General features: G+C 38.9%; 4 protein-coding genes across 4 annotated transcripts; 2 read left to right on the top strand and 2 right to left on the bottom strand.

The window, feature by feature from the left end:
- Positions 1-44: 44 nt before the first annotated feature.
- Positions 45-1,593, bottom strand: CBG09702 (the record flags this gene model as incomplete). Its single annotated transcript, XM_045237590.1, has 5 exons — positions 45-350; positions 402-776; positions 827-987; positions 1,151-1,314; positions 1,418-1,593. 5 exons carry the CDS (start codon positions 1,591-1,593, stop codon positions 45-47), a joined length of 1,182 nt encoding a protein of 393 aa, XP_045093975.1.
- A 1,753-nt stretch (positions 1,594-3,346) lies between these two features.
- CBG09703 lies at positions 3,347-4,459 on the top strand (the record flags this gene model as incomplete). Its single annotated transcript, XM_002637138.1, has 4 exons — positions 3,347-3,475; positions 3,671-3,943; positions 3,981-4,205; positions 4,253-4,459. The coding sequence occupies 4 exons, from the start codon at positions 3,347-3,349 to the stop codon at positions 4,457-4,459; spliced, it is 834 nt and encodes a 277-aa protein (XP_002637184.1).
- Positions 4,460-5,654: 1,195 nt separating this feature from the next.
- Positions 5,655-6,641, top strand: CBG09704 (the record flags this gene model as incomplete). The annotated part of the gene is made up of 4 exons (XM_002637139.1): positions 5,655-5,691; positions 5,743-5,975; positions 6,019-6,213; positions 6,270-6,641. The coding sequence occupies 4 exons, from the start codon at positions 5,655-5,657 to the stop codon at positions 6,639-6,641; spliced, it is 837 nt and encodes a 278-aa protein (XP_002637185.1).
- Positions 6,642-7,263: 622 nt separating this feature from the next.
- Positions 7,264-11,606, bottom strand: CBG09705 (the record flags this gene model as incomplete). The annotated part of the gene is made up of 9 exons (XM_045237589.1): positions 7,264-7,382; positions 7,492-7,647; positions 7,730-7,829; positions 7,874-7,924; positions 8,160-8,252; positions 8,352-9,248; positions 10,126-10,273; positions 10,319-10,612; positions 11,599-11,606. The coding sequence occupies 9 exons, from the start codon at positions 11,604-11,606 to the stop codon at positions 7,264-7,266; spliced, it is 1,866 nt and encodes a 621-aa protein (XP_045093974.1).
- Positions 11,607-15,127: the final 3,521 nt, after the last annotated feature.

The following is a 15,127-nucleotide window of genomic DNA, read 5'->3' as shown; positions in this document are numbered from 1 at the left end:
ATATATATGAATGATTTATTGTGATCTAAAGAAATTTTTGTAACTCAGAAACGAATGTCTTCGATATCTCCACTTTCAGACTCTGTACTATTTCGACGTTCAGTGGGCAACTTTTCCCTGGATAAGTACAATCTTTCGTAATCATTGTGAGGCTCCGGATCAGACGGAGCAATAGAGGGACACGACGATTTGCTTTGGTCGAATACTTGCGAAAGAGATGGACGTTTCCTACTGCCCATTTCCATTTTTATCGTGTTGATCGTTTCAGTTTTGGCTACTCTCCCGGCAATGTTTTCAATCCATTTTTCAGTTTGTGCTCTGTCATGACACCACTTCTCTTGAATTTGTCCCTGAAACAACTTATATCAAATTAATGCACTAAGATTGTAGATCAGGCTCACTTGTATATATGACTCAATATCTTCAGCAGTTTTTCTAACCTCTTCATATGACATCGCTGCTAATTCGCGATCTTCGACGGAAACTGATTGCACTTCTGTGAAATCTAGTTGTTCGTCAGGATGAACTACTGCAGAAAGACATGGAGAGTAGCTCAACGGGACCGGTGGAGCTCGGCTAGGAGGTGGTGGAAGAGACCGATCATCTCCCAAATGTATTTCAACATTGCATTGAGCAGATGCAGAGTTTGAAGGCAACTGTACTGCTGGAGCAAATGTAATCGTATCGTATTTCTGACTTCCTTGAGGTTGAAGTGTAGATTCTGATCGATTACGAGTTGGAATTGGCGGAGAAAATAGTTGCTCAACACTTGTAGACTGAAAAAAGGATTTCATGTAAAATCGTGGTATGAAAAAGAATTGGGTACCTTGTAATTTGATGAAGTTGATGAGTCTAGACCGAAAGATCCTTGACTAAACTGCCAATTGAAAAGTGGAGACTGCTGTTTAGCTGAGAAACCAGCTGGAAGAGTTTTGTATTTACTTGGAGAAATGCCAACTGGAGATGATAGTGTAGGAAAGTCGACTTCTGAAAATAAAATTTTATTACTATTCTGGTACAAAAATTGGAGTTGTGAAAGAGAAACGCCGGTGGCCGTGGCCGAAGGTACCATAACGACATCTAACGTAACCTAGTGCATAATGAACAACTAGGCAGTCCTTTTATAAAGAGGCTCTGGATGCTGACTAACCTGAAGCGGAACGATTTGAACTTGTGGGAACTAGATATGGGGGACTTTGAGGAGAAGAAGTGCTGGATGTGGACGATAACGTGCTGGATACAGGACGTGGTGGAGCTTGGACTGTAGGGACCACAGCCAATTCCAAATCTCGTTTATCCAAGATTCCGACCACTCTGAAAATAAAAAGTAGGGGTTTCCTTGAACTGAAAGAAAATCTTTTGTTGTAAATTTTCCTTTAACTAAAAGTTTAAAATAAGTTACAGTAAAAAAACGCACTTATCATCTTCCACGACTAGAATGAAATCTCCTTCTGTCCGAACCAATTTGTGTTTTGATACAATTAAATTACTGGGTCTTGAAATCTCAATAGGCGGCGCTGGTGATGGACTCGTCGTCGATGTTGTCTTCTTCTTGACAAATTTCAGCATTGTTCTGAAGACGTACTCAATCATGATAAACAATAAAACAGGGTGAATGATAGGAGTGAGATGTTGGTCAAATACTACTACAACTACTATTAAAAGGCGAACAAAAAAGCGTAAAGCGGAACTAGTGACCAATTGAGAAGCTGTTGCTGATATCAAAAAATTAGAGGAAGGAAGAATGGTGGGAGGAAATAAGCTCTCCGAATCAATTCTAAATCAAATCAATCGATCTTTACGACAGTGTGCTGACACACCCATAATTTCAGCGAACGAATTGATAATATAACACAATTTAGAGTGAGAGGTGAGAGGCCATATATGTTATCAGAAGGAGAAGAAAAAAATTCGGATGGAATGTACACCAGCGGTTCGATTTCTGTATATGTGTACGTGAGCATTTGGGTATTTAGAAACATTCAGAAAAAATAAAAATACAGAAAAGCGGTGGGAAGAATAGTTCGAGTAAAGAGTATGAGTCAGAGAAAGTTAGGGGGGAGATGTTGGGTGACATTTAGTAGGTTGAATAATCGAATAACAAAAGTTGTGTATTGAAACAACGTTACTACCTGGTGTCTGGAATGGAAATGTCACACTTTTAGGTTAAATTTTTGAAGAACTCATATTGAAAGATCGGAATGAATTGTCTATTATTCTGGAAAGAAATCGGAAACAAAGAAATCGGAACTGTGGAAGAGAAACGCCAGTGGCCGTGGCCGAAAGTCCAAAACGATAACTACAGTAACCAAAAAATGTTTTTGTTTTCCCGATTTGTTATCTCGATTTTCGTGCACTTTCAGTTAATTTTTTTTCACTAGAAACCAAAATATTTTCAGGTTAAGATAGTTGTCGTTGAATAGTTGACCTTTGGCCACGGGCACCGGCGTTTCTGTCCCGCAACTCCAATTTATTTGTACCAGAATAATAAAAAAGAAACGAGTGAAAAATATTGAAAGTTTTTTTGATTTGACTTGTTGATTCGACTGTTAGCGGAGTTGTCAAATATGTTAGAGATAGTTGATAACTTCCATACAATTCCATAAAACAGAGAACATTCTCGGAGTTTTTTATCATAGATTATAGGTTTAAGTGCGGAAGGAAAACGGAATTCAATTGAATTACAAAACCAATCTTCTTAAAAATTTATGAAAAATTAGAAAGTCAGGTACATGTTATATGTGGGTTCTGTTGATTGAACTGGTGGTCTCATGATTAAGTTTGTTATCTGGTTATTTTCGTCTGCAGCTCAACAGTTAGTCATTCCATCTCTACAAGTTCTTTTTTGAAAATGAAATGATAACGACTGATGCTGCTTGGCTGTTGGCTTGTAACTTCTGAGCAGAATTTGAGGAGGGTTTGGATTTTTTTTTGAGCAGGGTTGCTGAATGGCGGGCTATGGTCAGATTTGGTCGGAAGTTGAAAATTGAAATAATAATAAAATAAGAGCTCGGAACCTTGTCATAAGTTTGTCAGAGATCGGTCGGCTTTAATAGTTGTCTTATCTGGAGTCTGAGTAACCTCCGACCAAAAGTTGCCAGCGACGCCCGAGTGCCGAGATCATGTTGTTTGCCTGGGATCACCTTTACCCACTTTCCACTTTTATCAGCCCACGTGTAATTTAATTTTCTTCGAAGTGATGCCCTCGCTTATCTCAGATAAGATCTATAAAATGATGTGTATAAAAGCTGGACTCTCACACACAAACTGAACAGTTTCCAACAATTGTCTTTGAAATATCGTCGTGTGAATCGCCGAAGCTGAAAAGAAGAAGAAGAACTGAAGGATGGCATCCGAGAAGATGATCGAGGTTCGAGTTGACATGGAGGAGGGAGAACCACTTGGTGCAACTCCAAACGACAAACTGGTCATCACCAAGATTCAACCAGGAACTATTGCCGAAGGAAAATTGAGAGTAAGTTTGAACCTAACTACGTTTTAACTACCTCCAGTATCTATTTTTTACCCTTCTACCCTACCCTTCTACTCCCACTTTTAGCCTTCCTATTTCAACCCTTTTTTCCTTTGTTTTCTTTTAAATTGTGGTTGTGGCTAATGCGCTCCAATATTAATTGTGGCAAATCTTAATTTTCGATAATTTGAATTCCAGATCGGTGATCAAGTGAAGGAAGTGAATGGAGTCAAATGCAAGGACTGCAATGACTTCTTCCGTGCTCTTCGTTTCGCAGCCCCGTGTGCCAAAATCATCGTAAACCGTGATGACAAGAAAGCTGAAGAGCTCGAAGCCCGTGTTCATATTCCTGCCGATCGTGCCAAGATCATCCAAAGACGCGAAGGGTATGTCTACGAGTTGGCTCTCTCGTCTGGGTTCAGAACGGCCCAAAGCTTGGATTGGGAATCAAACATTTCCAGGTTGGCAGCAGTGTCCGATAGTTTGAAATTCACGGATAATTTTCCAGAACCGTGTTCTCGTGTCTCGCGTTGATCCTGGAACATTGGCTGAGAAGTGTCTGATTCTTGGAGATCACTTGTGTGACGTGGATGGTGTTCCTGTGACTGATAAGGATGTCGCCAGAGATCTTCTTGTCAAGAATCTCCAAGAAAAAGGAAAAGTCACTTTTGTCGTTGAACGTCCTGAGTCCATTGATGCCAAACAATGGGCTAAACAAGCTCTGGCTGCCAATGTAACCTCCGAATTCTAAGAAATTCTGTAAAACATGATGATTTTCAGGTGATGCAACCACCATCTGTCCAAATGAATGACGATGTCAAAAACATTGCTGCCCAGTATCGTCAGGCTCTTCCAGGATTGAAAACTCCATCCAAAAGTGCCATGTCTACTGGACGTAGTGCTCGTCAGGTTCAGATTGTTGAACAGACTCAGACCCACGAAATCGGACATGATCACGAAGGAAAAGCTCTCAGAAAAGTCAAGTAAACACATAAGTCATGGATTCGGTAAACTTGGCAATCGGCATTTATTTGATTGAATGAAAATTTTTGTATTGGATTTTTCGTTGATTTGTTAATTATTTGTTAATTAGTTTAGGCAGTCAAGATTTTATACTACAGCGTAGACAACAAAATCCGAAACTGAAATGTCTAAAAATCTGAAATTTGAAAATCTGAAACCACACATTGAAATCTAAAACTAGAAAATTCTGATTAAAAACATGGTTAAATTTTGGAATGTCTAAAAATCTGAATTTCTTGAATTTTGAAATACTGAAATTCCGAAATTCTTAAATAGGGTGGTTTTGAAATTCTGAGTTTCTGAATAGCTGAAATTCTGAAATTCTGAGATATCTGGGATTCTGAAATTTCGGAATTCTGGAATTCTGAAGTTCTGAAAGTTAAGAAATTATGAAATTTGAGTATCTGAGATTTTGAATTTCAGAAATTTTGAGTATCTGAGGTCCTGGGGTTCTGAATATGTGAAGTTCTGAAATTCTGAAATTCTGAGATTTGAGATTCTGGTATTCTAAAGATATTCTGCGATTTTGATTCTGCTATTCTGAGATTATGAAGTTTGAAAAGTCTAAAAATCTGAAAGTGAAACGATGGTCGACGTGTGGTCAAAAATATTGTCAAATTTGGCATGTATAAAGACCAGAATTTCTGAAATTCTGGAAGTTCTGAAATTACGAAATTCTGAATATTTGAAATTCTGAAATTTCGAAATATCAAAAATCTAAACATTGAAATTCTGAATATCTGAAACTCTGAAATTTCGAAATTTCAAAAATCTAAACATTGAAATTCTGAAATTCAGAAGTTTTGAATATCTGAATCTCTTTAATTTCGAAAATTCTGAAATTCTGAGATTCCGGAATTCTAATATTCTAAGATATTCTGAGATTCTGAAAATCAGAGACTATGAAATTCCGATCAAAAATTAACCAAGATTTTTTCAACCATATGAAAAGTGTTTTCTATCTGTGCCAATACCCCATCAAAAATTGTGCTTTGATTTCAACTTTCCCCGAGAAAAGTTGGTCTCGGCTCAATTTTTCGTCACAATTTTTGTGACTTGCGCCGTCTGCGTCTATCTCCTCTCCTGTCTCGTTTCAACAACAATTGTTGGTATAAAAGAGAGAAAAGGTACTAAGAGTCAGAAAACAATTTCTGGACCAATGTCTCGGTTTGCTGGAAAAGTTGCTATTATCACTGGTGAGTTGTCTGATTTTGCTTATAACACAGTTAACATGAATAATGATTAAGGCTCCTCGAACGGAATTGGTAGAGCTGCAGCCGTGCTTTTCGCTAGAGAAGGTTCCAAAGTAACCATTACTGGAAGAAATTCTGAAAGGCTCGAGGAAACCAGACAACAGATTTTGGCTGCTGGCGTTCCGGAAGGAAATGTAAATTTTGTTGTAGCTGATGTGACTACGGATGCTGGACAAGACAAGATTCTCAGAACCACTTTGGATAAGTTCGGAAAGATTGACATCCTGGTGAAAAATTTTTCTCAGGCGAATGATGGAAAGAAATTTTCAGATCAATAACGCGGGTGCTGCTATTCCAGATTCAGAAGGAAAGACTGGTACAGCTCAGAGTATTGAGAACTACGATGCTACTTTGAATCTGAACCTGAGAAGTGTCATTGCTCTCACCAAGAAAGCAGTTCCACATTTGACCGAGACCAAAGGAGAGATTGTTAACATTTCTAGCATAGCTTCCGGAAACAGAGCTGTGCGTTTACAAGGAATAAATTCCAAAGTACTACTTTAATCAAACTTTAATTTCAGACGCCAGAATTCCCTCACTACTCCATCGCTAAAGCTGCTCTGGATCAATACACCCGTAACACTGCAATCGATCTAATCCAACATGGAATTCGTGTTAATTCGATCAGTCCAGGACTTGTAGCTACTGGATTCGGTTCAGCAATGGGAATGCCCGAAGAAGTCTCCAAAAAATTCTATTCCACAATGGCTACAATGAAAGAATGTGTTCCAGCTGGAGTCATGGGACAGCCACAGGATATCGCTGAAGCCATCGCATTTTTGGCCGACAGAAAAGCTTCTTCGTATATCATTGGACATCAATTGGTTGTTGATGGAGGAAGTTCTCTTGTTATGGGACTTCATTGCCAAGATTTCTCTAAACTTTTGCAATAATTGTTAAACTTTTATAAATTTTTTTGAGCTTACAATCGGTTTTTTCCAATTAGTGCAGTATAAAAAATTGAATTTTACTTAAAGGGCGTCATGAATTCTTGAACAAGAAAAAAACATTGTTTTGAACCTGACTTTGGTATTTTTGGGGTCTGTGCTCTGATCATTTTGAATGGACGATACCTCACTTGTTTGACCAGTTTGGCCTATAAATCAGACATTTTTTCGGTTTCGCTGATGTGACTTCGATGTGCGTAACTATGGCTGATATGATTTCAACTAGTCCAAACTACACAGGCAAAGCAGGACTGGTGGATAACTGTTTAATGTCATTTGATAAGGCGCGGACGGGCGAACGGCGTCTAGTCGCCACCTTGGCAATGCGGGCGGACCGTTAACGGCTTGTCGACGGAACGTTTGTTCGCTGTGAATAGAGTCGCAGTTTGAGTTTTTTGAAAACAAATCCAAAAATAATAGAACTCATTGTTTTATTTTGGTCATTGATGGAAAACAAGAAAAAAAAGAATGAAAGACACTGTGTACAATGTGTACGTACTTTTAGACTGCTTGACTTGCAATCTGTTGGCTAGGAACATTTTGAGCAAATTTCAAACGGAATGAAAATTTATGGTCTTGGAGCGATCATTTGTTGCTGAACTTGTTGAATTTGTTGTTGTGTCTTCTGGTCAGCAGCATCAGCAACTGCTTTCTCAAACAATCGTCCGATTTGTTCATTCATGGGTCCTAAAATTCAATTTTCAGTCGATGTGATTCGAAGAGAATGGATGGGATCAAACTTAACAAAAATTATGAAAGTGCGAATTAAGAAAAAAAAGTTAGTAAAGGTATTAACCAGGTGTATAGCGATGTACAGCTGGATGATGATGATGCTGGTGATGGTATGGAATTTGAACAGGCTGGGGTTGTGGTAGTGGTTGCGGACCATAATTGAAGTGGGTAACTGAGCTTTCGGCACTCTGACGCACCGCTTTCACACCACGATCAAGTCCTGAGAGTGCAGAATTTTAGGTTAGAGATTTTGTGCAAAGTGCTTTAAATTTGGGGGGATGAAACGGAAATGAAAACGGAACCTTGTTGCGTCGTACCTGTCCTCAATTGTTGCCATGTATTCTTCAATTGATTGCCCATAAGTCTGACGTCCTGATCGATTCCGGCCTCATCCAAGCTTGCCTGAAACAAAAATGTTTAAATCAGTAGAATGATAATTATGCTACCTTGAACTTGGCAACGACGTCTTTTATAGCAGCCAGAAGTTCAGTGTTTGGCTGAAAAAGAGGTTGATGTTTAGAGTGCTGGGAGTTGTTATACATTCCCATGTGAAGGGTATTTGTTGTTGTTTACTTGCTATTATTTTTATATTGGTTTCCGATCAAAATTAGGTATCTTTCAAACAACATTCTCATCCTTTAAACTACATTAAACAGTCCACTAGAAATGCACAAAAATGGGAAGAAACAGAGTAAAATAAAATGGAAAATAAGGGATTGAAAAAGGAATTACTTCGTTTGTTAGTATAGAGGAAGATGACACTCCGGATGCACTTACACCGTCAATCGCCTTCTGTAATCCCTTGGCAAACGTATCAGTCTGCTTCTGAAAATTAGAGTGAGAAGATTAGAACCCCGCTTAGGGAACCCGAGAAAGAGATAGAAAAAAGAGTACAGGCAAATAAAAGAAAGATTAGAAGCCCACCAAAAGATACTCGAGAAGTCGAAGCCCTTTCGGTCTTGTGCTGATTGCTGTCTTAGTGTTGGATGTAGCTGGAACTGTGTCGACTTCGTCAACTGGTTCTGGCTTCTTGAACCGAAGCGGCTTCCATTTGTGTCCAACTGTGATCGGTCTAAATGGTCCAATCGTAGATGCTCTTCGTTCGCTGAACGGATCGTGCTCGTTCGAGCCGGCTTTATGCCGACAAATATACCTTAATGGGGAGGGTCCCTTTCCTGCGTGTTCCTCTTCCGATCCTGTTGTTGTCGTTGGCTTCTCTGTAGTCGTGGTCTCGACGGTTGTAGTTGTTGGTTCAGTAGTCGTAGATGTTGAAGTAGTAGAAGTAGAAGCTTCTGTCCCCTGACTTTCTTCTGTTTCCTCAATCAACGGAAGTTCTGGAGTAGATGGGTTCTCAGATGTAGTTGTCGAAGTCACAGAGGTGCTGGATTCCATTGGAATAGTAGTAGAAGAAACGGGGACCTCCGTAGTAGTGACGCTCGACTTCCCGACGTACTTTGGGGTTACCTTCTTCCACATTCTCCAGCCCTTTCTAGTTCCATGTGGTTTAAATGTGCCTCTTGGCTTTCCCACAAGTCTACCAGTAACTCTTGTTGCCTGGGTAGTAGTGGATGGGGCTTCTGTTGGCGTTTCTGTGGTTGTGCTAGTTTTGGGAATGATCGTTGAGTAGATACTCTTCAATGATTTTGGCATTTTCTTAGTGGTTGTGGTTGGGGCTTGAGTGGTTGTGGTAGTTGTAGTTGGGAATACGGTAGAAGGAGTCATTGGAGAAGTGGACGCCAAGATACGACCAATCTTCGTTGTCCATTGGCGACGTTTCAGTAAAAGTTTATGATAGCGTTTCAGCGCCGAGTCGTAAGGCATCTGTAGAGAAAAGAAGCGGATTATAAAGAAAAAAAAAGAAATCTGGAAGAAAGCAGGGGGAAAACCAAGCTATAGAAGCATTTGAAGATGTGCGATAGTGCGTAAGGCTAGGAGCGGAAAAATAGGTTGGAAAGGAAGAAGGAAAGGGATAGGTTCGAATATCATTGTGTCTGTTTCTCTATTCTATTTCTTGCACAAACGTAATTGTTTCCAAAATTTGTTTTTTTTGTGAAAATTGATTTCAAACACAATGATATTCAAACTGTTTATCAGATGATTACGTTCATATAGATACAATCGAATTATCCGATAAAACATGTCAGGGGGAAACCGGGGAAATATAGAATACGAGATGAAGAAGAGGGAGATTTAAAACCCATAATAATACATCATGCTCACCGGGGACCAAATGAAAAATTTACCAGAATTTAAGAAGACTGTAATACTGTACTTTGTTGATGGTTTTTGTCAATTTGACATACTAATTATTCCGGGGGGAAAATGAACTGGCTAAAAGGAGAAGGCTAAAAGAAAAGTGATCTCGTGGGAATCTAAATTACTAATTCAAGAAAATGTTCTTGAAAGTTCCCCAATCTACGAATTGATTAATGTAATAGAATGCTCTCATCTGATCATACCACCTAGATAGCTGATCTCTAGTCTGATCATAGGGTGTCATTGCAATCAACTTTTTGACACCTCGAAGCTCTTGCGAGACAGATTGTGGGAGTGGTGGGGGAAGTGTGGTACGGATCACATTATACGGACTGGACCGTTTTGACGTATACCACACCACACGACCCGGATGATGGTGTTGTGTTCTAGTGTAGGACGCCGGTGATGGTGTCGGTGGAGTGTGGTGGGCGTGCATCACCGCGTGTCGCAACCTACTCACATCAGATCCTCCGGCGCCTCCAGATGCTGCCGATGGATAACGACGGCTGGCTTGAAGATTGCTTAATGAGGCTCCAGATGTTAATGCATTGAGATTCTCGTATGGTTGACGGTTTTGATAGGATGGGTAACTAAAAGTTCGTGTTGAGATGATTTTTTTAATTTCGAATACTCACTTGGCATACTGATTAGTTTGGATTCCAGGTCGCTCGTAAGTTGGTTGCTCTCCTCTCCGTTGCTCGTACGTCGGCTCAATTCGCTCGTAGTACGATGGAGAAGCTTGTGGAAGTTGTTGAACTCTTGAGGCGACTGGTTTGGCCATCTGATACCATGCAGGAATTCCGTCAATTGCTTCTGGTTGAGCTGCTTGAACATTTTGAACTGGTTGCTGTTGTACTGTTCCACTTCGTTGTTGTTGTGCATATTGAGAAGTCGAGTAGCCGACAAGAAGAGTCAACAAAATTAGACTCCTGAAATGAAATAAAAATATATAGTTAAAAATTGTTTTCTAATTTTAGATTTTCAACATGTCTCCATTTAAATAAACAATTGTTGACCGACACTTGACCCAATCGTTCCCAAAAATCCAGATCTGTCTAAAGTGTTGATCCCAAAAACATGAAGCGTGCACTCGAGTGCGGAAAACTTCTCGGAGGAGCCCGTTCTGGATCTCAAGTGCTTTGACATTTCTGTTCTCATGCTTATCTTTGCAGGACAGATTGGGGTCAAAAGGACGAAATGTGTTTTTGGAGAGCGGAAATATTAAAATTGATTTTTTGAGGTCATTTTTCGAGAGCTGATTCTTACAATTAGATGAACGTTAGAAATTTCCGTGTTTTCGTAAACTTTTAACAGCCGAACATTTCATTGAAAATTCAAAGCTTTAAGATTTATGTGACTTTTTCTGGCGAAAGTAAAAATTCTACCAATTTGAAACAAAAGAAAACCCTTGACTTCAAACCAGTTCTACTTCAAAGTTTTCAAAATACCAGAAAAGTTTATGGACCGATATGTATTCTAAAACTACAGTATCTTTATATTACTGGTGCTATAGTATTTACTTCTTGTGCATACTAGGAAGAAAGTATCTGAATAATATTTTCTTGGACTTGCAGAGCTGCTGAGATATTATACCGTTAAACCTGTAATTGAAGGTCCGCCACACTGTCAAGTTTAAGCTTAATTATTTCAATTTCTATGCGATTTATCAAAAAAAGTCAACTGACAAGAAAATCTGATCTTATGATAATACGTTTAACAGTTGATGACATTTTTACTACTTTTGACAGGAACATAGAAAAATTGGCTTAAGGTAAGAGTTAAGGGGACCTCCTTTAATAGGTTTTACGGTATACTGTAGGCAAGACTAACCCAATTTTTCATGAAAATCTACAGTATACCAAAAATGTTCCATAACCAAAGTAAAATTTTTGGAAAAGATGGTACAAAAGCTTACCTAATCATGATGAATATGTTACAGAAACAAGCACAAAAATGAAATAGAGTGCTAGTCTTGTGGAGACTGTGGAAGGGAGGAGACGGAGCTGGTGGTCAGTTTCTCAAGTGCTTCGGCCAGAAGTGATGCAAGAGGGAGGGGTCAAAGAGTGCGAGTGTTGGTCAGAGGTGAGACACGAGTAGACGGCAGAAAAGAGCACTCAAGATCCTCGCTTTATCTATCTCTTCTCCTTATGCCTTCTTCTTCTTCTTCTTCTACGGGCCGCCTGTGCTTCGTCGCCGCGCTTTTGTAGTCTCTTGCGGAACGCCCTCACAGAGGCCGCGCCGCGCCGCGAGACGCCGACGTGCGTCGTGAGCACTGCTTTTGGAATCAGAAGAAAAAAACCGTTTGCTCGCGCCACACTTTTTTCGACGGACAGACGGGTCGCTGCTTTTCTTGTTCAATTTCTGGAGTCGCGCGAACTGTCGAAACAATTCGGGGGTCAGCGGTGGCACGTCTCAGACATTATGGTGTTTAATTAAGGAATTTAGAAACGATCATGATGTTTAGACAGAAAGACAAAAACAGTTGGAGTTGATTGAATTAGGTGCAAATGTTGAAAATCTTTTTATTATTGGAAATCTTTTTATTATTAGAGCTATTAAAAATAAGATAATAGAGTTAATAAGTTCAACTGAAAACTGTATAAATTAACCAGCCGAAATTTTCTATTTCGGCTTGTATTTGTATATTTTCAATTTATCAATACTATTTCCGTCAGAAATCAATTATCCGATATTATCATTCTGATATCTGTAATCCAAAGCCTTTTCTAAACTAATTCTCAATTTTTCCCAACCCTTCCAGTTCATTTTTTAAATGGTAATCATCCTCATCACCCTCTCATAAAATTCCGTAATGATAACATTGACCAATTGATGGTCAGAGAAGAGATCCGATGCTGCCCCCTGTCTTTTCCTTGCTGAGTAAACATTCGTCCTGTTTCTTCTGAGCAGGACTGAGAAAAACAGTGAGAGGGAATCGCGTTGAACTTTTATGTGTTTCATTGAATTGAAGAATTCGTTCAATGTTCGAGGTATACTCGCTCAGTTTTAAACATCCACGCAAAGCTGAAAATATAATAAACACTTGCAATCTGACAAGGTAAGTGTTTTCAGACTTGAGAATTTTCTGAAAATTTCAGTACATATAGTTTGAGACATCCTCTATACGATGATAAAAAAATCTAGGTCCCATTCTCATTAGAAAGCTGACAATCTTCGTCTGAAAATTTGGTCCGATTTTGCCACGCAGCCGATTTCGGCTTCCCCCTCCCTCATCTACCAATTCCGCGTGAGAGGAAAATATCGGTTGTGCACAGGTGATTCGCGCAGCGTCTATAATAGGTGAAATATTGTTCGCGAAAAATCGCCATGGGTACATCGGGACATGCCTGCCGCAGGCCATTTACATACCAATCGCGAAAGCGCCACCGCAAACGATCAATATTCCGCCTATCGCGAGCAAATCTTCTACAATTGAGAGCAATAATTGGCATATTTTTTTTTGGATCTAGAAGCTAGCCGCTGCTCAAAAACGATTTATTTTACATAAAAAACAATGAAAAACACAAAAAACTGGTTAAAAGTCATTCCTTTCCGATGTAGTCGTACTTGCTGGTATCGCGCAGGAGTTTCTCGTTTTGTCCCTTTTTGTTTTAGTCGATGACGAACCGATTTAAGAGCAGATGATGACGTTGATAGTTTTTTCGAAGAAACTGAAATAATTTTTATAGATTTCAAGTTCCCACTAGTTTTCTCACTATACCTCCGACACAAGATATTGGAACTTTTTAAAATCCTCCACTTTGATAATTCCGAATTCCCGATCAACACCGTCTGAAATTTGAAGTTTTCTTTCGGATTTCTCGAATTCTACCCACCGTTGACTGCAGCTCTTCCTTCTTTCCACTTTCCTAAATTCTTTTTTTCTGGATTGTCCTCGACGTACCAGAACAATTCAGATTTTCTGGGTCCCTGTGAAAATTGGTTTAGAAATTCGGACTTTCTGAACGCTTTTCACCTTTTTAAAGTACAGTAGCAATTCTAACTCCAGAATAAACCGAAACTTATACTTCTAGCTTCCGACGTTTGTCTCACGGCCATTTTTTAAAATTTTTCTTTAAATAAAAAGCGAAATAATTGCTGATACAGTATTCTAGTATGTTCTTGTAGGTTAAATAATAATTTACGGACAAAAATTGCAAAGAAAACTGCAAAAAAACGATGAAAAATAACCAATATAGGTGAAAGAACTTCGAAAAAGAAAACACAAGACTTTTTTCGCGATTGGTCAATTGTGGAACTTTTATAGGGCCAGTTAGTAAGATACGAATTTTGCTCGTGAATGGTCATTTGTAGAACCACTAGTTCGCGGCAGGTGAGTAATTGGGTCGTTTATAGCTCTTCATCTGTAATTGGTCAATCACGAATCACCTGTGCATGTGGTGTTGTGGTAAGAGGTGGCTCATTAGGGGTGTCAATTGTTTTTGAATGCTGGTTCGACCCCCACTGTGGTAAAACTTTTTTTTTGCGTTTTTTGAAACCAATTTTTGATTCCCAGTTCGGCCCTCTAGAAACTTTTTGATACTTTTTGATGAATTTCAATGGTTTTCCCACTAAAAATGAAACTTATGAGAACTTTATTAAAAGTTTAAAAATTATCTTTTCAATTGGTCCTTACAGCATTCTATTGTTAAGAAACGAAAGCTTCAGCCTCTGAAAATTGCTCAACTTTGCTCTTTTTGAGGTGGGGTACTGTTAAATCGATCACATACAAGATTTGAACCTGTTTCTATAGGTTCCAGTTAATTTCCAGCAATATTTAAGAAGTTTGGGATTGATAAAGTTCTAACGACAAACACACTTTGGAGATTTTCAGAGCCCAAAGCCGAAATTGGACTGTCTAATTTTGTCAGAATGCTATTTTTAATGTTTCTGAATTATTGGAACATTTTTTAAAACTTTTCAAAAAGTCACCTTTAAAAAATCACTTTCAAAGTGGGGACTCCATGGTGATTTTTTCCAAAATTTTTCAAAAAAAAAACAATTTTTTCTTGAAAATGTTCAGCAAGTATTTCAGATGATAGAGAAATGTTTGAAAATGAGTTCGCACTCAAAAACATCCATCCTGAAAAACGACTTTTAAAGCTCGAAAAATGCGAATTTTTGGCTAAAATTTAGTACTGAAAACACTTTGAGAGCCCATATTTTGATTCCTATTGGGAATGGGACCAAGATATTCCCGAAACCGTTTTCAGCATGTTCGAAAGTACCTTAGTACAAATTTCAGCAAATTCTCAAAGCCCGTCTGAAACTTCTGAATCACTTTACAAACTCGTTTGAAAAAAAAACTACCATAAGACCTGAAATAGAATAACCAAAAAGGGAGCTTTTGTTACAGGCTTTACGGTATTTGTTTCTAGTTGCTCCAGGGAATCTGAAATCAAATGAGTACCTTGTCCTTATTCAGCACACTTTGTACGCTGAAA

Source organism: Caenorhabditis briggsae, assembly GCF_000004555.2.
Source record: "Caenorhabditis briggsae complete genome, chrV, whole genome shotgun sequence".
NCBI lineage: Eukaryota > Metazoa > Nematoda > Chromadorea > Rhabditida > Rhabditidae > Caenorhabditis > Caenorhabditis briggsae.
This window is presented reverse-complemented; position numbering and strand designations above follow the sequence as displayed.